The 25,456-nt window shown below is 42.2% G+C and overlaps 1 protein-coding gene across 1 annotated transcript in view; it reads left to right on the forward strand.

Moving 5' to 3' along the window:
• Nucleotides 1-620: 620 nt before the first annotated feature.
• Nucleotides 621-25,456, forward strand: part of TBC1D12 (TBC1 domain family member 12) — a gene marked incomplete at its 5' end in the record, with an annotated part of 43,876 nt that continues 19,040 nt past the window's right edge. The window contains 3 exons of the mRNA XM_084289931.1: nucleotides 621-1,315; nucleotides 15,226-15,349; nucleotides 22,565-22,621. Of these exons, the coding sequence (XP_084146057.1) occupies nucleotides 621-1,315; nucleotides 15,226-15,349; nucleotides 22,565-22,621 (876 nt within the window). The remainder of the gene's footprint in view (nucleotides 1,316-15,225; nucleotides 15,350-22,564; nucleotides 22,622-25,456) is intronic.

Consider the following 25,456-nt stretch of genomic DNA (forward strand, 5'->3'; position numbering starts at 1 on the left):
CTGGCAGCGGTTAAAAGCCGGGCCCTGAGGGGCGGCAGGGCGGCGGGATGGAGGGCGGCGCGGGCCGGGGGCTCCCCGGGGAGCTGCGCTTCCCCCACCACCGGCTGTGAGTGCGTGCGGCGGGGTCGGGAGCGCTCGTGAGGGGCTGGGGCTGGCCGGGGGGGGGGGCAGCCTCGTGGATGTGGCGCGGTGGCTGTGTTGTTAGGGCTGCACCAGGGACTTCACGCCCTCTGTCCTTTTCAACCAGCGCCTCCTGGCCTCGCTCTCTCCCGGGAGCGCCTCGCTTCCCGTGAGGGACGCGCAGGGAGGTGCAGGTGCAGGTGCCCGCCTGCAGCACGGGTCGGCCCCGTCCAGGTGCCCTCTCCGCCGGGCAGCGCGGGGGCGTTCTCCCCGCTCTGCCTCTCTATGGTGCCTTTCCCTGGCAGGAGGGCGGCGTCGCGCGCATGCGCCGTGCCTGACGCCGAGCGGCGTCTGCGGGCGGTGGCGGCGCCGCCGGTGCTGAGCAGCGCGCGCCGCCCGCCCCGCCCCCTGTGGCCCCGCCCCCCGGGCCTCCGCCCCGCCCCGCCGCGCCGCGCCGGGGGGGCTGCGCCGCTGGCACCGGCGGGGCTCGGCGGCGGCAAATGGTGGGGCCGGACGATGGCGGGGCTCCGGGCGTGCTCCCCGCGGGCCGGCGGGAGGCGGCGGCGGCAGAGGAGGAGGAAGAAGAGGAGGAAGAGGAGGAGGAGGAGGACGGGGAGCGGGATGGGAGCCGGGGCTTGAGGTCGGGGAGCGGCGGGCCAGGCCGGCTGCTGCTGCAGCGGTACCTGGCGGCGCTCGGCCCGGCGGCGGGCGGGAGGCGCTGCCCGGAGAAGCCGGCCAACGGCGCCGCCCCGCACGCCGCGGGGGCGATGACCAACGGGGACGTCGGCTTCCTGCGGGCCGAGCCGCCGCCGGTCCCCCGGGCGGGACGGGCCGCGCCGGGCCACCATGAGGAGGAGGAGGAAGCGAAAGTGCAGAACGGGGGCTTCCTCCTCTGCCCGCCCGGCCCCGGCGGCGACCCCGCGGGGACGGCCCTGGAGGAGCCGCTGCGGAGCTGCTGCCTGCGGGGCGAGGCGGGGCCGGGCGGCGGCAGCCCCCCGCCGGCAGCCCCGGGGCCGCCGCCGGGCTTCACGGACGTCAGCCTGGGCTCCCGCAACACCTACGAGGTGAGCCGCCGCCGCAGCGCCCCGGAGCACCTGCCCCGCGAAGGGACGGCGCCGCCGGGACCGCCGCACCCAGCGGCCGAGCGGGCCCGGCGGGCAGCGGGCGGCAGCGGCTTGGCCGAGTTCTTCAGCAGGTACGGGCCCGGGGGAGGGGGCCCGGCCCCGGGGGGCGGCGGGCAGCCTGCTCTCGTACCTTCCCCTCGGCGGTGCGGGTGCTGTTGGGGGGCTTATTCCACACCGTGGTGCGGGAAGGCACCGGGGCTGGGCTTTGTGCTCAGATCGGTGGGGTGCCCGCTAAATTTCTGACACAGAAACTTGAACTTCGGGGCACCCGCCTGCATCGTTTTGTAGCATGTTTCTCTCTTTAATGAGAGCACCGCTAGGGAGATACCTCTTGACTATAACAGTTGACAGCGCACTCTGTACTACTTCTCTGAATTTAACAATGGGAGTTACATTTCCCAATTTCTAATAGTTCTTAATCCCCAGGCCCTGGTGTTGCAGTTGTGTGGTAGTTGCTCTGATAGCGCAGCAGGTCTGAGTGGTTTGAGAAGACAATGAAATTAAATGTACTGACTGATGGGTTGATGTGAAAGAGCAGGGATTTGGTCTTGAGGCATGACCCTAAATTGAGAAACAGGCTGCTTCTGCCAGCCCCCAGGGAAGGGATGGATGGGTTTCCATCAGAGTTTAGGGTCAGTATCACTTGCAGGGTGAGGTTGATGCCACTGCTTCGTGTCACAGATGGGCTGAGAGCTGTGCCTCTGTTCCCTCTGTTCTGTCTTCCATTCCCTGTTTTCCATGTTACGTGGCTGGCAGTATATTGCCTTCCCTTTGCCTCAGTGCTCTAACACTTTAACCAACTACATTATTCATTGCTTTTTGCCCCAGAGCAATATCTTAATGAAATTCTGGAGAACTTTGGCTCCTAGAAAAGGCTGAACTTGGTGTGCTGCTGAAGTTGTCAATATACAGTGACACTTGCTGTTTTCAGCAAAGACCTGGGTAATACCTGGAAAATTAATTGCTTCTACGCTGGCAAAAGCTAGAGTGCTGGCACCTCTGTTTAAAAAAAGGTTTGCTAGGGGGCTGATCTCCCAGCCCCTCACTGGCCTGGCTGGCTGCTCCTCACGTGCACTTGGCCTGAGCAGCAGCGATGGCTTCAGAGGCTCCGCTTTCAACTCTGCATATACGGTTGTGAGAGCACTAGGATTACAGCTGATATCATTTTCGGCAGCCAAAATCTATTGATTTGGCAGCCAAAGATCTATTAATGAAGCACCCTTTAATGTTATTTTAAACAAAACTCAAGTTTCTATTACTGGATAAACTCGTCTCTAGATAGAATAACACTAATGTTCATGTCCTCCATTGCTTTTTTTAAGCAGTCAATTCATGTCTTCGGATCTTTTTCTGATACTTTAAAGGCTTAGACTTGTAACATCTTTTTTTAAAGTCTTAGCAATTATTGGTTTTATATTAATCTGTTGTGAGTTGGTTGTTCTCGAGTTCCTCAAAAAGAAACACCCCAGCTCTCAGTAATAAGGATAGAAATAGTTGAAAATAATCCTGTGACTGAATGCTCGTAGCAACTACACCTCTTGTGAAGAACCAGGTGATTGTGTGACTTTTTAAATGAGCACAGGGCCATAAATGATGTTGTTCCCCAAAGTTTTAAGTTGTACTGGGTGTTGGTGCTCTATCAAAAGCGGTGGCTGTACTAAATACAGGTGGTTTAGTGGTCTGGTGCATTTCGTATGGGGTGTTTCACACTTGTAATGCTCTTTGCCTAGTTCATGAGCTGTCAAAAATTTGATAGCTCCATTTTTTTTTTCCTCTCAATAGACATAATTATATGGCACTTTCCTTTAAAGGTGGATGTTTCTTGCTGCTGTTTGGTTAAGAGCAGAAGGCAGGCACAGGGAAGCCGCGCTGCCTGCTGTGGGAAGGCTCTGTTTTTCTCTAGTTGCCCGGTCAGACGAACTCCTCTGGTGTGGCAGGTCAGGGTTAGGGGGCTGCTCTGTCCAGTTGCTTGTTCCCATCTCTAGCTGTCTGACTGTCCTGTTCTGCAGCTCTGTGAAATGATCTGGGGTAACTGCATTCACGTGAATGAACTGAGGAGAAATTGATCAGGGGAGGCCAGAGGAGAAGCAGGCAGCTGTGCACAGCAGCTTCTTTCCTGCCCTGCTATAGGGAGAGTGGCTGAGCCCTCTAGATTGACAGAAATTTGCCCAAGGTCTTAGAATAATTGCCACTGGCAGTGCTTGCAGCTATTTTTCTGTATATATGGGGTGTAACAGTTGGTCCTGGGATCTTAAGTTGTCTTTGTGCAAAACTAGGAATCCTGTCATAACAGTGCTAACAGCTTTTTACTGGAAAAATAATTCTTTGCTGTCTTTTGGTTCCATGTCTTTGTGTCTTCATATATGAAGTGGGCTGCCTCAAATGAACTGGAGGTGTGCGGAGCGAAGTGCCGTGGCAAGGCGAGCTGTGGCTGTGGTTGTGTGTCTCCACTCTGCTGCTGCTATGGTCAGAGCATTAAGTGGCACCTGGAAAGTCACCTGCCACTGCTTTGTGCTCCTGTGTGTGATTCATAATGCAGTCATGTATAGCCACTGTTCTTACGGTCTGAGGTCTTGCCTAGCAGTGTACAAGCGTGGCATTCTCTTCTTAGGTTATTTGATCACTTTTGGGTAGTCCCAAGGGTTGATATTGGGTTCAGGATGGTTTAGTGAGCAGTGTTGTGTGAACACTGCAATTAGGGCAGTGAGGGTTGACTTGGCCCCCAAAGCAGCACCTCTACAGCAGAACAGGGCAAGCAGCAGCAAATCTCCAGGGGGAGAGATGAAGTCCCAGGGATCCTGTGCCTCTTTTGAAGGTGACTTGGACTTCCTATTTTTACAAGCATGTACCATGCACCTTCTCAGCTTGTGTAGCTATTGTTCCTTTCTGAATTGCATGTTTACCTAGATAAATTTAGGTATCTGGGAGCTGACAAAGTTCCTGATCGCTTTGTGGTTCCTGGAGTCAAAGCCTAGTATTAACAATAGCAGCGATAATTTGTGATCGTAAAGCCCCATTTTCCCAAATCCTTGTTTTCCAGAATTCATCTAACAAGTTTTCTTTTCCTGGTAAAATCACAAAGACTTGAAATCACAATTGCTGCTGTTCATAGGTCTTTAGAACATGCTGTGAGCAATAGTGGTAAGGGTTGCAAGCATGTGGTAGTTGGCGTGCGTGCACTTATAAAAAAAAAAAAAAAAAAAAAAAACTGTCATTAGTCTCATCCTTCCTTCCTTAAGGGGAGTGGTTGCCCTTGCTACCAGGAAGTCTTGACAAATCTTCACCCCTGGGGATGGTGGGAAGCTGGATGGAGCTGGTATGTGCAGGAGCAGAGAACTGAGAAATCACTTGAGCCCACATCTTTCTCCCTCTTTGTAAGCACGGCTCTGTGGTTTGCTAAGTAGGCAGGTCTTCAAAAGCTGCTGCTCTCCTTGCTCTGAAATATGTCCTTGACAGAGGGCTGTGGAAAGGCTCACACTGAGCACTGCTACTTGTGTACCGGAGATCTGTAGCTTGCATTTCAATTTATTACTAAGCAGCACCTGCAGTTCATTTAACTGTATAGGCACACCTGGGCTATGCCTGCATCTCCTGAATGGTTAATGCTAGAATTGGTATTTCTATTTGTATACAAAGCTTTTCAGTTTCATAAATCATTGTGGACTTCAGGGGAAGGACTGCACATCTGTTTTGTGGGGTTTTTGTCAAAAAGGAGTCAAGCAGGGAGTGAGCTGTCCTAGTTGCCACAGATCTTCTAAACCTTCTGTTTGTGTAAAGATCAAGGAACTGATTGATGGGGTTTCACAGTGATTAATTTATATTCCTGTATTGTCTGTGCCTTTATCCTAGGCAGTTCTTGCTGGCATCCTGAAAGACTTGTGTTTTTTTTTTTTTTTCCTTTTTCTGTCCAAATTAAAAAAAAAAGTGGGGGTTGTGGAAGAGAACAGAGCTTCTAACAGGGAAATACACTGGCACAGTTTAAGAAGGGGAAAGAGAGAGGAGGGTTAAGGGACTAAAACAAAGCTTGCTCCAGAAACTGCAAGGGCACTCTTCACCCTTCTGTCTCTGAAACTTAGCTTTTTGTTTTCTGCAAGCAGTCTTGCAACTTAAGTGAAAAAGCAGATACTTGTAACTGATTAGAATGACAGCTGCTGGGTGAAAGTAGGAAAGAGCACCTGGACCCAAGTCTTGGAAGAATTGCTGTGGCTAACTTCAACCAGCATTCTCTCCTGAGTTACAGGCATGACTAACTCAATATAAATAAGAAAAAACATTCATATTATCAAAATCAGAAGCTTTTGCATGGGTTTGCATGGGTCACGTTCAATAAGAACGATTTGCATTATGAAGCTGTGTTGACACTGTGACTGGTTTCTGGCTTTCAGTCATATGAGTGACAAAATATATTGGCAACTTAAGTAAATCTGGTCTCCTGAGAGAGACAAAATGTAATAAACATATCAGCTCCCAAACTTTTTAATAACTGTTCACATGCATAACTTTACCAGAGGTGTGTGATTTTATTGTATCTCTGCATATTTAAAGGTTCTCTCACAAATGCAGGTCTTGCTGTAGCAAATCAAGCCTGTACGAACAGCAGCCTTGTTTTTGTTTGTGAACGAGTTCCAAGCATCTCAAGGAAATGAGCAAATCTTCAAGGTCTATGAGTTGAAAATGGCTTTTGGAGAAAGTTTCACTCCTAGGCCTCATGTTATATAGCTTTTAGAGCTTTTTGTTCCTGAAAAACACAAGCAATGTGTGTTTCACCATGATTATTTAAGATGTTGTATACCCATTATCCTAGCCAAAGTGATGGTTGTTGAGTAGCGAGCCAAAGTTCATGTTCTTGTGCACAGGCGGAAGAAGATGCATTGATTTAACTCTGGGTATGGATCAGATTGCTGTATGGCTACAACTTCTTTCTGCAGCCTGCTATTTTTTCCTGAAAAGCTGATTAAATAGATTATACCTACAGCGTCAGAGTCTTCGAGGTACAATCTTCAGCAGTTTAAACTACCCTAAATATTATTAACAATTTCTCTGCTGCCTTTGGTAGACAGTGTAATATTCTGTGTGGGTACAGGTATTTGCACTGGGAGTCATATAATCCTAATAGGATTTTTCCTGAAGTCACTTCTATGCTTTTACTCTTAAGACTGTTCAGTAATTAGGGTATTTTATCTTGATTGTTTAAGACTGCAAGAGGAATTTAAGGTTTTTGATCACATTTCACATGGATGAAGAAATGGTTATCTCTGTCTTCAGTTTCTGGGAACTGCTGGAATGTTTATCATGTAAACCCAGCCCTTTTTTATCCCTTAGTGGTGGTGTTTGTTCTTCAGCTGGGAAGAGACAGGTCTGTTGTTGGGTTGGGTGGTAGGTATTGCCTTAAATTTCTTTAGGGCCGTGATGCTGCTCTGCTTCTCAGGCTTTTTGGTATCGCTTCCTAAGGAAGAGATGCTTAGGCAGATACTGCCTGATCTCCAATACTCTAGCCTGCTGCCTGTGTTTGTCAAGCTTCTCTGAGGCTGAGAGGACTTGAATATAAAGGTCCTACAGGTTTGAGTGCATGCTGGGCAGAACGAGTGACTGCAGAGCATGTGGCTCTTGGCCCCACACTGGGACAGCAGTGTGGGAGGTGGATGTGTAGTGTATGCATGAATTTCTGACTACAGTTAGTAGAAAGCTAGGTTTTAGTCATGGCTGAGTTGACTTCACTAGAACTTCTGAGTGCCAAGCACTCAGGCAAGTGTTCTCAATTTCCTGTCCTCCTTTCTTACCTCAAGACTGAAAACAACACCTGTAGCCTCTGGGAGGAAGCTCCTGACCATTTATTTCACTCTCCACCAAGGTACTCCTTTATTAAGAAGTCATGTTCAACTTCCATTGTTACTGTATTAGAAACTGTTATTTAATGTGCTCTCAGGTAGGTGAAAGTCTTTCCTGATCAGGTCGTGTAATCAAGTGTGTTGTTAGCTTCCCTCCCCTGGGGGAGTTATGTTGATCTAAACAGTCCTGAAGGCCAGTGGTAGGAATAGACAAAACTAAGTGACTGTCTGGAGCAGAATTAAGGGAGTAAAGAGGCCAGAGATGCAGAGAGTAACAAAACCTCTGTATAGCCCTTCTGGATCTGCTGGAGCAGCAGAAAACCAGGCTTACTGCTACCTTAGTCACCGAGGTCTGGTTTGATACACTGAGGGAGGGTGCTTCAGGAGAGGGTTGATGGTACTTGTCACATCCAGCTGGTGCTGCAGGAACAGCACACCAAGCTACTGATGGTAGCTCTGCTCCTTTCTGCAGCAGGACCAGGTCTCAGCCCCAGCAAAGCTCAGTCCTCTCTGTGCTGCTGCAGTTGCCCAATGCAACCTTTTATGTAGGATCTTGCCTGTCCTGCTGCTGTGTGTTAATGAGGCTTTTTATATGCTGGATGCCAGAACCCTTTAAAAAGTAAACAGGCCATCAGCTACTAAACGTATCTGGGTGATTTTGTAGCTGTGAAATGAGAAGCAGTGCAGACTGCAGAGCCCAAAGTATCTCTAGCTTGTTATGACCTTTAGGAGTTTTGCAGGTTGCTTGCTCCTGTTCCTCATGTTCTGTAGGCAGCTGAGGGGTAGATTGGGGAGTATCATTGTAAAACAGGCATCAGGCAAAACTGAAAGTCTCCTATGTGTTAATATCAGAAGTATAACAGATTAAAAATGTATTATTGTGTTTTGTAATACTTGTGATATATTCAATGTCACAGCTTTTGTGATAAATCATGAAATTGCTAACCATGTTAGATACTTGGTATATTTATTGGCTACAAGTAACAGTAGTGTGTTACTGCGCTGCATAATCTGGTAGTCAATGGGCACTGTCTCTAGGAGCTGAAGGGGAAGACTCAGGACTGAGGCTTAAACTGGCCGGTTGCAGCAGTAGGCACTGTGAGCTCACAGGACAGCCTTCAAATAACTCTGTCCTGTTTAAACTTAGTTGATTGATCTGGGGGCTCTTCAAAGGCTGGAAATCTTTCTCACCTTTGTCTTGAAAACGTATATTGTATGGAGCATTGAGACTTTATCATCAACACAGTAACCATACTAAAGCTGTTGACTTTTGCCCTAACTAAAAATGAGTTGCAACAAGATCAGTTTTGAGTAGTTTGCCTCATTAGGTTGTACTTGTGTGAGACATCTTGGTGAACTGATTTCAGAACTTGTTGTCAGGAAACAAAGGGAATGCCTCTTCCCTGCCTCTGGTACTTACTTGATCCTGTGAGCTGTTGTAGCTCACGGAGCTAGGGAGTGAAAAGCTTGGGTGGCTTTCTGTGGGATGAGTTGGACTGACTTGTAAAGTACGGAGAGTCTGGGGACGAAGACAGGAGAGAGAGTGTAGGACATCACTGGTGCAAGGAGGAGGGGTGGGCTTCCTCTCAGTGGAGCTGAAACAACTCTGCTGCCCTGTGGGTGGGGAAAGTGCAGTGGTTCCCCTCACTCTGTTGTTCGTGTTGCTGGTTGCCTGCCTGTGGCTTGTCAGGAGTTCTGGGCCACGCAGGAAGCAGCAGGCTGTAAGCAGTCGGGTGGTCACTTCCCCACTTATTGCAGCCCAGTGATCCAGGATTTGAGGTTAGGCTCCATGAGCAAGTGATATTTGATTGTTGTAAAAAATTGACTGTGGAGTCTGGTGTAGTGTCAAAAGAGCTGCTGAAGTGCCTGGTTAAATGGGAAGATGATACAGTGCCTTGGCGCAGAGCTCTGTTTTACTGTTTCACTTGGAAAAGTAAATGTGAGACTGTGTTGATTGTCTTCCTTTACCGTGTTTGTACTTGAGCATCCTGAAATTTAATCAGTTACCTTGCACGTGTCTGCTTGTGTACGTATGTTTCTCAGTACGTGAGCCTGCTGTCCCACAGCAGGCCTGTGCAACAGCTCTTTGGTAGAAGCACCATTTGGGCTGTTAAAGTGCTGTTTGCCAGTAAGTGTGCTGGACAGAGTGTTCTGTAATGCTGCTAAACACTCCCAGCTCTTAAAACTTCTGTGTACCTGTAGTAAAACACCTGTGTTTGTGTACCTGTAGTAAAACTATTCTGCCACCAGTATTTGTGAAGCCACTTTGGGACTGGTGCTATTTAGGGAGGAGCTTGAGCAGTACGGCTGATGTGGTTTAGTCTCTTCAGTTCAGTCCCACAACAATTACCTCAATCTTTGTGTCCTCTCCATGAGGTCAGGAACCTCCTTCTCTACCCCTCAGCCCTTTGCAGCTACTCTGTGGCCATTCATTGGGTTTCAGGTTTACCTAATCTTAGCTGAGGCTTTAGTTTACCAGTAATATCAATAGGAATGTTATCACTATGTTTAAAACAACAACAAAATCCAACCAAACAAAAACACCACACACAAACAAACTACAAGCTTGGTCTTGTTGGGAGATCCATATTTTCCTGTTCAGCGTTTCTGGTTTATTTTAATTTTTTGAGTGAGGAAGAGGGGAACCAAGAACTTGTTTGTATAGTACTGAAGACTGTTGTTTGAGTGTTACAGATGCAAACACTGAAGTTCCTTTGGTAGTTCGGGAATTTTTTTTTTTGTTGTTGTCTTGGTGTGAAAAGAGGAGAGATTTATGCTGCTGAAAGTTGCTGAAACTAGCAACATCCTGAAATGAATCTATTTGGAGATAACAGAATGGGAAGAGAAGCTGGCTTCTTGCTTCTCCTTGTAGCAAAGTGGTGGAGGATGTGAACCATAAAATTGGTTGGGTCCCCTCTCCTCCAGTATACGCAGAGATTACCAACTTGTGCTTGGAACAATTGTCTACATGTACTGGACTGGAATAGGCTCATGCTGTTTTAAGTTACATGTTCCATACTTTTAGTTTCAGTAAGTACTACGTTTATTGGAGAGTTGTTTTGTTCTAAATCTCCACATTAGGAATTCTAAGTCTTAAAACACTTGCATGTGAGCCGATCGCTGGATCTAACAGAGTACGGTTGAGATGGGAGAGTAAAGGATTAATTGAAAAGTGTATTTGTAAGGTAGGTGGTGTTTGCTCTGATTTTTTTTTTTTTTTATGCCCGTGGTACTCTCCCAGACATAATAATGTGAGAAAACACTTCAGAGCATGTGAAAGTGAGCAGGTAGCAGCTGGATAGCATTGTATAATTTAAACCTATCATAGTGGGAAAGCAATGACAGCCTGCTGGGTGGGCTAGGACATATGTTGGGGACCTTTTGGAGGCACTTTATCAATTCCTACAAATTGTGTACTGTATATAAACAGTGTAAAATGTAGAAATAGAATCCTACTCTTACAAAGCCTGCAGACCAACAAGTAGCTAACCAAGAAGGTTTTATTTCATTTTAATGATTTATGCTTAGTTGAGTTCCATTTGTTTCTGTATGTGAATTATTGAAAAGTCTTGTTTCTAGCATAGAAGAGCTAGTAGTTTATAGCCAGGTAATGTTTTTATGCTGCTATGTCCAAATTTTTGCAAATAAAACCTTAATAGACTGGATGAGGTTGAGTATGAAGACAAACCTGTTCTGTTCTTAACCAGCTCTTGTGTTTTATGCATGATAAAAAATATGCCAATGTGAACATAGGAGTTCATGTTGTTCTCAATTATAGCCATGAAAGAACAGGGAGTTGTAGGCTTGCAGGGGTCTTCAGAACTCGTGCAGACCATTCTGAAAATACAGTTCTAAGTCAAAGCTTTAATGCTATATGGGTAAAAATGAGTCTGTAACAATTCCTGGAATCTCTCTTCTAACTCCTCACTGATGCAGCTATCTGGGTAAGCATTACTGTGTACATAAGTGGTTTCCTAGTCAGTTTATTTCAGCTAATTCAGATTTCAAACCTATTTTGTATACCTACAAAGCTTATTTAAAATTTTCCATAGGAATGGAGGAAAAATAGACAGTGTACACAAGCAGAACTGTTCTTTGTGGAGATGCAAAATCAGTTTTATACTACATGAGCAGTTTTTTGAGTTTGACTTGTTACTTCATATTTCTTTTACTCATCTGGGGGTTTTATTGGAGTTGCTGGATTTGTTTATGTATTGCAGAGTAAAGCAGCTTTCCAGGGTTTTTAACTGTGTTTTTTTTTTTAATTATATATTTTTTTAAAGGCAAACTAAAAGCAAAACAACAAAGCAAAACCCTGAACTGTTTGTAGTCAAACAGGGTGCTGCTTGTTTGCAGCATTAATTTCATGCTGGTTTTCCTCTATTAAGCCTTTATGATTCTGAGAGGAAAAGTTACATTGGCAGGAGTGGGGAAGCTCTTGATGACTTGATGTGATGCTGATTCTTTCCTGTTGGTGTCTGTCTTTGGATTTAATATGACACAGCTTTTGTATTCAGTGTTCACCATTAGGTATTGGGGCACTCAGTAAAAAGGAAAATATGACCAGCCCTCACTTCCTTTGGTTCTTGTGGCTTTCAGATCTTGTTTTCTCAGTGTTTCCCTAGTCGGAGTACTGGTGATTTCATTCCCTAGTATGTTATAAGTAGATGAACGATGCTGCAACCTTTCCTTCAGTGGGGAGGAGGCGAAGCCCTGTTGGGGGGTACCTGTGTACTTTGGCTGCTCTGCATTCTTAATGTGGTTGAAATTGTATCACTAAACTGCCTGACTTAACAGTTTGGGTGTTATTCTGTGCAATCATGCTAGAAGTACTTGAACAATGCAGACCAGGGCTGCGTTTCCATTTCCTACCTTGCATTTCACTGTTTTCTTTGTGGTTTGAACACAGTTACCACCTCCTGCTTGTCTAACTGGTCAGAATACCTGAGCTGCAGAGCAGCTTCCTTGCTTCTGTGGCATTCGAGGACTAACCCTGCTGTGGTCGGCACTTTCCAATGCCGCTAAGTGTGTGGGCGTAAAGGCTGCGGGTTGTGGTTTTGTGGTGGGAGCGAAGGGGGGAGTTGGAACCTGCATCTTGTTAGGTGCAAGCTAGAGGACTAAAGGCTTGTGAATGTTTTCTTAGGGTTACTGTTAGGAATGCTGGACTCAAATGGGAGTTGAAAAAATGAAGTTAATTGCTTCCAATAGTATAGTACTATCGCTCATCAACACCAGAGCTGTTATCTGTGATGGTGCTTCTGACAGGCTTCTTTCAGACTCCAAGTTTAAAATTGGAAACACCAGGATGTGTGTTCGGAGTGGGCAGGAAAGCAAGTTCAGGCTTTGATGGGATGCACAAAACTGTGAAATACTCATAGCCTGTTATTACTGGCACACAGAGTTGTAGAGAGGAAAGATAAGCATGTGTAATTTTGAAAGAACTGTAGCAAAATGATGTTCAGTCTGTGTTTAGACTTCACCAACTTACCTTAGCAAGAAAAATGACTTGAAAGAGAAAAGCAGTGTGGAAGCAAGCAATTACATTACTAGAACATGATGTGAATGCCACCTGTGGGAGCATCTCTGCATTAGCATCCTGTTGGTATGGGAGCTCTGGCACAAAGTGTGGTGGGTGCAGGCAGGAGCACTTCCAGCAGCGTTCTTCAGGAAGGAAGAAGTGCCACTTGCTGCTGTCACTTTGGGTGTTTTAGCTGTGTAATTGTGAGAGCCCATGGGTTTTGTCTAGTGTAACCCAAACAATGCTAAGCTTAGATTTCTTGATAGGTGATAGTAATGATGTTTTATTCTGTGGCTTTTCATGTTTCTGTTACTTTCCATGCTCTTCAGTACACCTACTGCAATGTCTTTCAGAGGATTGCTTGAGAGTGTTTCTGTGCACTACACTGTGGTTACATAAAACTAGAAGGGAGAAAAGCTTGTGACTTTCACTGGGTTTTTGTAAACTAGAGCATAATTTAGTGAGCTAATCTAATGCCTCTGTCCCTTTCCAGCAAAGCATTGCTCAGTTCTAAAGTGTAGATTTATTTTCAAAGGAGTTTTGAAGTTTTCAAATGGATTTTGAGATTCATTACGAATTGCTAATTTCTGGTTGACTTTTTCTGTGGGATCAGTGAAGCTCATGAATATTCTAGGCAGCAACAAATATATCAAATCTAGTACACTTCCTGCAATTCAGTGAATGCAATTTGTAAGCGTTCACAGATGCTGTTCATTAAACAGGGCTTTTGTAAGGCTTTACTGTTGTCAACAGCACATCAGATGTGATACTGTTAGCTGCCAAAACAATGTATTAAAAGTGTCCTTCCATCCTAAGTTAAGCAAAGCTTATTAGTAAACCTCTCATTAATTACTCTAGGATTAGAATTCCTATGGGAGGCTTATGATACAAATGATACAAAGCTTGATCAGCTTTTTTGCCTTCAGAAGAAGCAGACTTTAATGGAAGTCTGTCTCTAAATACTATTGTCTTTTCACTTGTGCATTCATAAGAAGCTAAACAAGCCTTTGCTTAATTCAGTACACCAATGAATGTGTGTATTTAAAAAAAAAAAAAAGCCCAAGATTTATTGTGGTGCAGACTATTCTGTAAGGCTCGTCTTAATGTTATGGTTGTCTTTTCTTAAAATAAGTCTCAAGAGCCACAAGCATGCCTTAACCTTTTGTACAGAAATATTAGTGACAACCTTATGTATGTTTCCACTTTTTTTCATTTTAAATCTACCAGCTTCCTGGCTAATCATAAAACAGCTTTGATATGGTGACAAATTGCCATCAGTGTTAAGGCTTACCTCTTCCAGCTTCTACAAGTGCTAGGGGCAGTGGGGCTGAGCTGTTGGGTAACCCTGGCAGTACTCCATACTCTGTGCAGGGACTGAACAGTATTGTTGTTGCAGAAGCTGGGATGTATGAGCTATTTTGTATTTCAGAAATAGTACTCCAGGCTGTGTCTTCTTGCTCTTGCATTTCGGACAAGAATCTTCTCCCGTTAAGTCCAAATTCAGCCCCTGTAGTAATATGAATTTCAGGATCAGGCTGTAGCATACTATTTAGTGTCTTGTTGGCCTACAGAATACTATGTCTGGCTTGTTTTCCTGGTGATCCTTTGAGCACTCAACCAGCTTTTCAGTAGCCCTGTGGAGCAGGATGTCGTCTAGAGCTTCTGTAGTGCTTTGCAGTGATAACATGGGGCGTGTTTGTGTTCAGACTGATCCTGTTTATTGTTTAGTCAGAAGTCAACTCTTGTCCTGCTGTGAGTTAACTTCTTAAATGAAGTTGAAGTTAACTTTAGTGTATTTAAGAGCCTCTTGGCTGAGTTTTTTTAATAATACATTAACTTTATATGCTTCTGAACAAATGAACGAAATATTGAGTGCTTAGCAAACTCAGTTAAAACCACTGTTAGAGGCCTGAAACAGCAGGCAAGTATTATAGAAAGCAGTGGGTAGAAGAAAACAAAAGAGGAAGAGACATGCAGTGTAAGTTAGATAAAGCATATCAGGAAGAATCTTGAAGTAGGACCTCAAACAGAGGAGGGGAAAAATTAAGGTTGCTGATGAACTTTTGACTGAAGGCTTTCTGTGAAGCAATGCAGCAATCTACCTGAGTGTAATTGCTTTAGGGACTGACAAAGGATATCTGTGAAACTGAAGCTTTGTGCTTGTTCCGTGTTTTTCTAGATCTTCAACTTTTGAAAACGTTTAACAAAGTTTGCGGAAAATGTTAGTAGAAATAGTAGTTCCCCGTTTCTTTTTTTAATTCTGTATGTTGCACAGAGACTTCCAGCTGTTTTCTGTTCAACCTCCAAATAGCTTGGTAAACTCCAAACAAAAGTCAGAGCTGCTGAATGCTCCTAACTTACACTTGAGAAAGTGTCCGGTATTACTGTTGCCCAGAGTACCTTGGAATTCCAAGGTAAAACAATGTTAAGTACAAATATATTAGCATCAAAGCACCTGTAATGAAAGCTGCTTCACTTCAAATTAATCACTTTAAAGAGAAAACAAAGGTAGCATGTTATATTTGCTGAGCAGCATATCTCTGCAATGGTGAAATCAGTTTAAGCTGTAAGTGGGTACAAATATAACTTATAATGTACTTACAATAAACAAAAAGAAAACCCTCCTCTTTTTCAGAAACTTTTTCACTAAAAGGACAAAGGAACTCAAACCTGCTGTCCAAAGTGCTCCTGGTTGGAAGTTGTTTGGAAAAGTCCCTCCCAGAGAAAACCTTCCGAAAGATTCCAAAATAATTCAGCAGGTGAGTAAACGTCACATAAGTCTAGACATAAAACTTGTAGGAATTAACACAAGTACTGCAGTTATCTCCACATCACTACTCTATGGCCAGAGAGTCCCCTTGGAAGAAGACTCTTACAAGGCAGTCTCTAAAGGATCGAGCTACTGAGAAAAGAGTTTCAATTTTGACTATGTATTATGTTCCTCCATACATCTCAGTACTAATAAAATGTTGATATGTGTTCAAAAACTGTTCAAGCTGTTTGGATCAAAACAGTAGCACTTCTATTAATTTTCTGTGAAATACTGCCTCATTTAACATGTTAAATATTTTCTATGGTAGAGTGATTGTGAAATATTCTAGTCTTCCTTTGAGGTTTAGTTCTGAGTTGCTTGTGCCTGGTTGGTGCACTAAAACCATAGTTATGCTTGTAAAATCATTTTTCTTCAGGCTAGGTATTAATTTAGTAAAATGTATATTCTTAAAGCATTCTTGACTGTTGCAGTGTTACAAAATTGATTTTTTTTATCTAATTCATCTTGCTGTATTCCTTGTTGCTGGCCTGTAAGACTTGCTACGTTTGTAACTGGTGACAAATTGCACGAAACTCTGAAACATGTAACCTTTTGCTTAAGTTTTTAAGCTTACTTGGATATTTTTGTTTAAGAATAGCTGTAGCAGTGTTAGTTGAACTTACTTGGGATTTAATCAGGTGCTACAGAAAAGTGAGTCAATTTTCTGCCCCCTCTAATACCAAGCTGTACCACTGCATCGCTTCTAAATATTCATTCCTGTGGACTATGTCTTTGATTTGCTGAAATTATTATATAAAAAAGACCTCAATCTTCAACAGTCTTTAACGATGAGTAATTGGTAATATTTCTAATATTAACATACACTACTAAAGTTGAAAGATTTGTTGGCCTAAGAAATATGAGTGTCCCTTGTGCTGGTGAAAACAGTAACTTGGATTTCTTGAGCTGCTTTTGCTAATCTCTTCTCTTAAATTCCATGTGAGCTGATGTGTTTGGCAGGTGCAAATGGCTGTGAATGAAGCAGTGTTCAGTCATCTTCTAGAAAGAGTTTCATGGTGAAGAGGGCCTTTTGGGAGCAAATAAAGTGAAAAATGAGAGGTTCTTTTTGAAGGATGTAAATGTAATGGGAGTTGTCACACAATGAAATGTAGGAAAATAAGGAAATGATGAGATTGCAGCAAGTGCTGTTTACTCTGAATTAAACTGGATGCTTTTTCAACACTTTCAAATGCTACTTATTGAGATGTTTTTCTATTTTGGGTGGGAAACAGAGGGCAGGTGCTCATAGTTCACTTGCCGATGAATGCTGTTGGTTTTGTGCTGTGAAAATACTGTGCAAAAAATCCAGATGTCTCGTCTGTCCTAATGGAGAATATGCACAATGCTTACCAGTCATCTGCTTACCATTTTCTAGTAATGACGATGTTTGTTTGACAGACAAGTCATAATCAGCAGAAATATTTATTTTCTTATCCTTCTATTTCTTAGTTACTGGTTTCCTTTTAAACTGTAGTATTTCCATTTTTTTTTTTTAACTTCTCTGAAGTGGCAGAAAATCTTAAAACAGTGTATTGTCTTTAAATGTGATTGAGTTGGTCCTAGAGATTAGTCATGTGGTTTGAGTTATGGTTGCCAGATTAGGATCAGTGTTGGATTTGTATAATCTTGAGTGGTGTGTCAGTAATGTCTAATATTTTTAGCTTCTAATTTCAACAAACCATGCATGGTCTTTACATAAAGCATCAAGGTCTAAAATTCCCCCTTATGAAAGGGGGGTGCAAATTGGTGTATATTCTGCACAGAGTTAAGTCTACAATACCTGAGAACTTGATTCTTAAATTGAGAGGTGTTTCAATGTCTTCATATTTCACTTGTATCAAATGTCTTACATGTGTGTTTAAAATCAACGATGTAGCTTCTTATGCATCCATCTGAAGAAAAAGCATTTTTTCTCAAAACCATTCAGATTTGCTGATCTGGCAGTGGGCTAGAGTGAATATAAGCATGTTTCATTATTGAAGATCAGTGGAAAATAAAATCTGCACTTTTGAATGGCTGACTGAGGTCCCTAGGTTAAATTCCTCACTATTAAGGAGATGCGACTGAAAGGAACATAGGTGAGGCACCCCCCACCCCCCCCTTCAGTGCCTCTGCAGGCTTCTATGTTAACTTCCTAAATTGAAGTCAGGGGTTTGAGTGTGAGCTGAACTAACATAACAGATTTATTTTTCAAGTTCTTTTTAGCCATCTGTAGTCAGAACAATGGCTGCAGACTGTTTACCAGCCTGTGTAAAATACATTTGTAATGTAAGGCCATTCGAGTAGAATGGGTTTAAGCTGTAGGTAAGCTGCCTGAGAGGGAATTTATGATCACTTATTTATGGCAAAAATTCTTGCAGTTCCTGCACAGCTGTGGCATTCTCTGTGGTTGAACACAAAGCTTATTGACTTTATTGATGCTAGTGGCCAGCTTTGAGGGGGGTGTGACTAAACCTTTGGTGAAGGAGAATGAGTAATGAGTCAGTATCCCTCAGATACATGGTAAGGTCCTAAGAAGCCCTTTTGTAGGAAAATTAAATCATGATAGGAAAATCTTAATCCATAAAAGGAGAGCCTTCTGGTTAAGGGCAATGCTTATATCACAGCTTTCTGGTAATATTGTAGTTCAAAGGATCTTCCTATTTATAAAACAAGAAACAAAAATGCATCCTTGTCTATGGTCCAAAAGGTGGTAGAGCGCACATGCTATTCTAAGTCAAAGTTAACCTAAAATTCTTGTGTTTTGTGTGCATTTTGTTGTTTTGTGTGTTTTTTTTTTTTTAAGAATGTGTATGCTGTCAGTGCTTTTACATGCATGCTGCTTAGGCTTGTAAAAACACCTGGGAAGGGGAGAAGTAGTTTTCCATGTCCCAGATGCCCATCCATGCCTCTGAGTGAAGAGATAGAGAAGACAGGTAAAATAAACACTTTGTTTTGGGTCAGTTTGATCTGAATATTTTAGTTTGGCTCACCCTACTTGAAATCTCTTTTGAATAAACTCAGCATTTGTTTCCGTTATTCTCCTTAATGGGTTAAGGTCTTTGGTCTACCTCCTCCAGCTCATCTAGCATCACTTCTTCAGTGAGTGGTGTGACAGTGCTTTGTCACAGGGAGGTGGTCTGCTCTAGGAATATACTATGAGCCCCTTGAGCTACAGCCTATGGTACTGCAAAAATGCTATGTGATAGTAATTGTTTTGCATACAGGAAAGTTGAAAATTTCAATAAGAAACTGATTAAGACTACATTTCTGATTTAAAAAAACAAACTTGATATTGTATTTATTTACATAAAGTTTAATGCATCAGAATTCTTCCAGCCTTTGAAAATGTTAAACTTAAATATTTAAGTTTGAATATTTTGCTCAATGCTGCTGCTTAATAAGTGATGAGCCTTTTTAATGTTAGTCATAAATTTCCATCTTTCCATGCTGGCTGGTAGGAGCCTCCTTTGTTATCTGTTTTGGTGAGGATGATAAAGGAAATTGATAGTAACATTTAAATGAGTATTTATGGCTCACGGTCACTGTCTGTCAACTAGATATTGCTATACCTGCCTCTGCAAAGAATTTGGGTAGTGATTGCAGTATCTTGAATAACTTCCCAGAAAATCTGGAAACTTAATTTGGGATACCGTTTCAGGCATTTCTCAGACAATGATGCTAGCCAGTTCTGCCTTCAGAGACTGCCTAATAAATATGACTGTAAATTTCTCTGCAAGTTTCATAGCATATGTAGAAGATGATAAATACCCTGCCTGCAGCAAGCTGCAGGGCTTGCCTGTTTCGGGAGATGGCAGAGTCCCCCGCAGCTGTGCTGCCATCAGCATGCTTTGGGCGAGATGCTCTAGCTCAAACTGGGTCAGAGGTTGAAAGTTCTTGGCAGCTGCGTCTCCCAGCTTGCAGCTGCTGGCACGCCCGGCTCTCCTTGGATTTAGAGCTGCCCAGGCAGGATGTGATTGAGGCCAACTCTTTTTTTTTTTTTTTTTTTTTTTTTGCTGGACATCTACCTCCTCTGGGCTTCCTTCCTTCACTGTTTTTTGAAAAGGGAAAATAGCAGCTCCTTAGGATTGCAAATGTCAAATGCATGTGATGCTTTTAGGAAGTGTGCCTTTTTTCATGAACTGCAGCTAATAAAACTGGCCATTATGAGAAGTATGTGGTCATTAATGATCAGCTGGGTAAATTCTTTTCAGTCTGTACAGAAATCTGCTTTAAATTAGACTGCTGAAATACTTTAATACAGCAGTGTTTAAAGCAGAAAAAGATTTGTGGGGTGATGAGTACTGACTGAATTGCAAGTTCTGCTTAAAAAGCAAACTTAATTTTCTGTCCTTATGGTTAAAGAAAATGTTTGTATTCATGATCAAAATGATTCTGAATATAAAGTCATGTAGCTAAGTTCCTGTTTTTATTAAAGCACTCCCAGATATTTTTATTAATTCACATAAACTGGTGTGATTTTGTTTCTGATATGTCCAAATTAAAGTCAAAACATGTTAATGTTTGTCTTTCAAGACAAACAGAAGTGAAATAAGTCACTTTATCAACAGTTTTAACAAAGTACTGCCAGTGACAGCCCAGCCTTGAATGAATGGGGGGGGAGAGAGGAGGATGTTCTATTCAAATCTGACACAACAGAGAAGCATGCAGTGACTTGGAACTAATTGCTTTTTCAGAAGTGAAGTAAAATCATATTTTCCAAAAGCTTTTCTACCTATATACAAGATGGAAGGTATTAATTTTAGACAGTTAAATACTAACTCCGATTTAGATGACTGGGTCACTCATAACTTAATGTTTGAAAATACTACTTTGGGGTTGCTCAGATATCTTTTAAAAAAAAAAAAAGTACTTGAGAGCTAATAAACTGTCTTCACTTGCATATTTTTCCAATGTCGTTATCTCCTGTCTGAAATCTAATGGTGAAATTGCACTCCCTCAATCAGCAGAACTCCCTTGGTCTCCCAGGGACAAGAACTGTCTGAGGTTCCCCTCGGAGGAGCACAGGCATTTTGAAGCAGTCTTCATCCAGCCCAGGCTTTCTGACTTGCAGTACTGCAACTCATCACTCCAGCCTTTGTGGTTTCAATTTAAACTGCATTAAGCTCTTAATGCTTAAAAAGTGTATGTTTGTCAACAAATCTAAGGAGTGAGTATCTGAAAGAAGTAGGTAAATACAGTGCTGGAAGTCTTTCCATGAGAGTTTCTAAGCAGATTCTTATCTAGATAGAGGTCTTGCTGGCTCATTTTGCACATACTGCTGGAAATAAAGAGGGAAGAACTCTCCCTGCTTAGCAGATACGTGTAGAAATACGTTAGCAACGAAGTGCCTCAAAAACAGGACAGACAATAAAAGTGGTGTAAGTCTTGCTAGAAACATGTAACACTTGAATAACAATTTGTCTGCTGGTAGTAGTTAGAAGGCTGTGATGTCCTCTGTAGGCACAGGAGTGGTCAGCTTCTCAAGAAACATCTATCATCTTTCCAGAGTTGTATGTGTAGTCAGTGAAATGCTGTGCCACAGGTAAAACACTTGTGTTTAAAAGTTTCAAAGACCTTCCCTAGTATTTTAGGCTTGGGCAATGATTATCTTGTGAATAAAATGGTAAGGAAGCTGGTGGGACCTTGGTGAGACAAGTGCTTTTTTTTTTTTTTTTTGCATAAAGGACGTCCAGTTCCTGCTAAAAGACTTACCCAGCTTTTTAGATTGGGAAAGCTTGTCAGGGAGAACTTTTAGTTCTGCTTTTTGACAGGATGTCTCACCCTCTATTGGGCCCTCCAATTTCTTTAGCAAAGGGTGACACAGATTTGAGGGGAAAAAAAAATTCTCCTAAGAATTGAGATTTTGCAAGGTAAGCAGACATGCTGGTGAGCTGCAGGTGCACTGATAGTAAAGTCATCATTCAGTCAGGCTATACCATATTCCAAAAGAATAGAAATTAGCAAAAAGATCCTTTCAAGTGGTGAAGGTGTTGTCTTTCATGTACACTTTTGTTTGTTTCTTTTATACAAGTTTTATTCTTCTGAAGCTGGTATGGCTTTTCAGTACTGAAAAGGAGACAATGTGGCAAGGGAGAGGAAATCATTTGAAATTTGTGGGGGTTTTGTGTGTTTTCTTTTTGTCTGGGGTATGTAGGGTATAAGAACAGGACAGATGTTCAGAAATAACACTGAAATCATAGTAAAGAACTTATTTCTTTCTGGTACTGTAATATAATGCTTACAAGGAACAGCTGTCTCTTTTTTTAGGCACTCTTTTTAAGCTTTGATTTTTCTATTAGAAAATTGAGTTTAGCCTAGAATGAATACCTGTAGCTGGGCATGCTTTTGCCAGATCACCTGAATCAAATATCCTGTGGTTTCAAAATTGTCATTTAGAGTCTTATATCTGCCCTGTGTAATCCAGGTGACTGTTTTAGAGCCTTGCCCCTGTATTCTGGTTCTCATCAGCTCATCTGTGAGGCTGTAGCTCACTTCTGAGCTTTCAGTTTAGAAATACTAGCCATGATATTGCAGGGGGAGGGGGAGGGTATAAAGGCCCAATGTACACCATGGTACAGTTTAGTGAAATCTGCTCTCTCATGCTAAACAGGAAAAAACAAATGATTGATGTAGAAATCCTATAAAGCTAATGAGTTTATAGCTGAGGATCCATTTGGGCATGAAATGCAGTCTAAGAAGTTAAAGGAAAGCAAAGTCTTCATGATTCATTTTTGGAGTGTCAGCCTAGATGGTGTTTTGTGCTTTTCTTTCTCACAATGCCCCTGCCAAGGGTAGCATTTAAAGAACTGTAATGTTTATGGGTGGTGAGGTCTAGGGAGGAACAGTACATCAAACAATGTGTTTTGTCATTCACTTGAGAAAAGTACTATGGAAAAAGATCTCCCCTTGGGAAAGGGTGCTGATTGTAGAAATTAAAGAACTTCACTTAGGAAGATACTCCAGTGGGAGTCTATACACGTCTTGGTCAAATGTAAAGTCTTTGTATGCATTTTTGTGTACTTGGAGCCCTGTGGAAGGAGGAGGAACAGCTGCATCTGATTCTTCACATATAGATGTTTATACTCAGTTTGAATTTAAACTTTGGCTTGCATGTTGCTATATTATAATGGTCTTTTCCTTCATTTATTCACTAAGGATTTGCTTCTGTTTTTCTCATTAGGATGACAGTTCTGGCAGTCTTGCGTCAATATCTGCTCTCAGTCTATTAAACACAGGGGTATGGAATTTAATGTTTTTTTCTAGTTGTATTCAATGCCATGCATGGGACAATGTAGTACTCATTAAAAATAGAACAAACATCACATTTTCACAGTAGCATGAATATTTTATGGCACTAACCATCAACTCATTAGATACCATTAGTAAAAAAGTTTCACACGTGAATCTCACTAACAACTTAGTGATACAGTATTATTGTTTATTAACATAGTGCATGTTCTTGAATAGCAGGAGGTAAAGTAAATTACTGTCAACTTCTAGCATTACTTATGTTTGCTGTGCCTGCTTGTTTAATGGTAAAAGTTGTTAAAATGGCTTAATTTGTAATATTTTTATAACACCTTATGTTAGCTTGGAAAATGATATCCTAGAATTGTATTTTTTTCTATCTCTAAGTCACACAAGCTATTAACAGTGGCAGTTCAGAATCCCAGATGCTTTTAATTATTCTTTCCAATATGAAACTGGAAATGTAGGAAAGTTGCACTGGAAGTGAAGCCATTGAAACTCCTGTGTTATATCCTGTTATGTCTTCCTTTTGCTGTGACTGGTATGCTTCTGAAATTGGTCCAGTGCATATGTCTGTTGCATCGAAAAATCCGAAGTAATCCTATACCCTATGTTAACTGGAATAGTAGAAGTTCACTTTTTTCATTGTGTGGATCTGTTACTCTGGCTTTGTGAAATAGAGCAGTAATGTGACTGCGAGTGGATATGTGATGCCTGTGGTTCATGTTACATGGTCCAGGCACTCTCATCACTTCCTCACTGAGCCCAAAAGCCCATGGCTTCATGTTTTTTTTGTAAGCAGCAAGCGATGAAACTTGATGCAAACTGTCAAAAATTCAACTGAGGAAAAAAAAAAGTTAAAGATTGGAGATGGGTGACATTACTTTGGAAGGCTGACCCAGAAATGCATTTGTGTATATCTGGTTGTTCTCTCCTACTGTGTGAAGATGAACATTTTTCCCGTGTTTCAGTATAGGCTCTTCCTATATAATCTGCAAGTTAGGAACAAATGCACTGTCTGTCCTGATGGCATTTGGCTTTCTAAGTTCTAAAAAGAAAAAGTCTAGTTAATGATTCTCAGAATCTTTCAGTGATGTAAGCACCACAGAATCTTTTTTGCTGTAAGCACCGTTTTGGTTTTCAGCACCTTGTAGTCAGTTCTAGTGCACTAATTTTAGTACTTAAATTGGGGAGGGTGGGGGTATTGGGATGTCCTTATTCATTGAACAGAAGTACTCCTTATGTAAATTTGTTATGTTTTACTAAGATGATGCAGAGTCCCCTCCTAAAAAACTATATAAAAGAAAAGATGAAATTTGAGATCTTTATCTTAAGCACAAAGGCAGCTTTATAACCAAAAATCTCTTCCTGCCCCATTTACCTGTTACCTGTCTGTAGGTTAATAGGCTTATCTGCTATCTATATTTCTGTGGGAATAAATACTGGAAATACCAGTCTGTTCATATATCCAAGTGGTCTTTCTTCTGTTGTCATGGCTTTTTTTCTTGAGGAAAAAACATACTTCTAGCCTGTTTGCAGGTTTATGATTCTTAGTAGATGAGAGGATGCAGTTCCAGCATTAATAAGGAGCTAACAGTGCTTACTTTCCTGTTAAAGCAGAGATTTTTGTTTGATCTATTTTGAGATCGTGAAATGTTCAGTAACTTCTAATAAATATCAGATATACTGCAATAAAGAATTTTTAGGAATAAAATTTCCTAAAACGTTGTTATGCTTCCAGACTGACACTTCCAAAGTGACTTATGTAAAAAGGTCTTGCAAATCTTGAATATTAGCTGTCAACAGTTCTGCCCTCTGGGATGTGTCCTGCATCTTAAGCCCCTGTCTTGTCAAATGCTATAAATTGAATTTTTACCTTTTTATGAAAGAGTATTTGCTCACATGTTATGAAGTGAAAATCTGAATCAGCTCAAGCTGACAGTGCCATGAATTTTAGATCCTGAATCAAGTGGCTATTGGAATCTTTACGTCTAGTAACACACAATGGTGAGAGGCATATTCCAGAAAAAAATAGGTATATTAGTTGCACAAATTAACGAGTTCCACGCAGATTTGATGGTTGTTGGATCCAATCCTCAAGTAAGTTTCATAGAGCATAGGTTTCCTGAGCAAGAAATGTCTTCTGATACTTTTGGGGTATATTTCTTCTTGGGGAACGTGCAGCCATGACAGTTTGAGCTTGAAGCTATTTCATTGTCAGCTTGGATGCTTTCTAGTAGTGATTATAATTTTCACAGTCCGTGCAAAAAAAAAAACCAAACAACCAAACAAAAACAACAACCTACTTTAAAGTGAAGTGTCCTTACTTCCAGAAGCACAGTCTGATAATGAGTTCTGCCTTTTGTGGATATCCCTATGATGATTTTTCTTTTTTTTACCTGTCTCTGTTTTGGGAACGGCTTATCAGTTCTTAGCATGTGTGACAGCCAGAGGCATTAGCATTATTCAAATGCGTTGTCTGTAGTAAAGGTGAGAGTGGCTTCATTTTTAGGATCTGTTTTCCTGGTGCTTTTTATTTAACTTGTATACAAATCGGATATGTAGGAATTAAAAGCCCAAAACGCTGGTACCATCAGAGTTTCCTCATCTCTGACTGCTAAACTAACTTGATTTTGTTGCTCTTTTTACAAAGTACTGGAAAGTAACTCAGAAATTCAACCAAGAGTTTGAGAGACTGACCTGCTGCTGTCCTCCAGCAGTTTGGGCCTAGATCTTCAGTATGCAGACTGGGTGCTGAGCAGGAGTCTTGTCACTCCTGATGAAGAATATGTAAGGGTAACCTGAGGTATAAATCATGCCAAGA

The sequence above is a fragment of the Netta rufina genome (assembly GCF_964035555.1).
Source record: "Netta rufina genome assembly, chromosome: 7".
NCBI classification, from domain to species: Eukaryota; Metazoa; Chordata; class Aves; order Anseriformes; family Anatidae; genus Netta; species Netta rufina.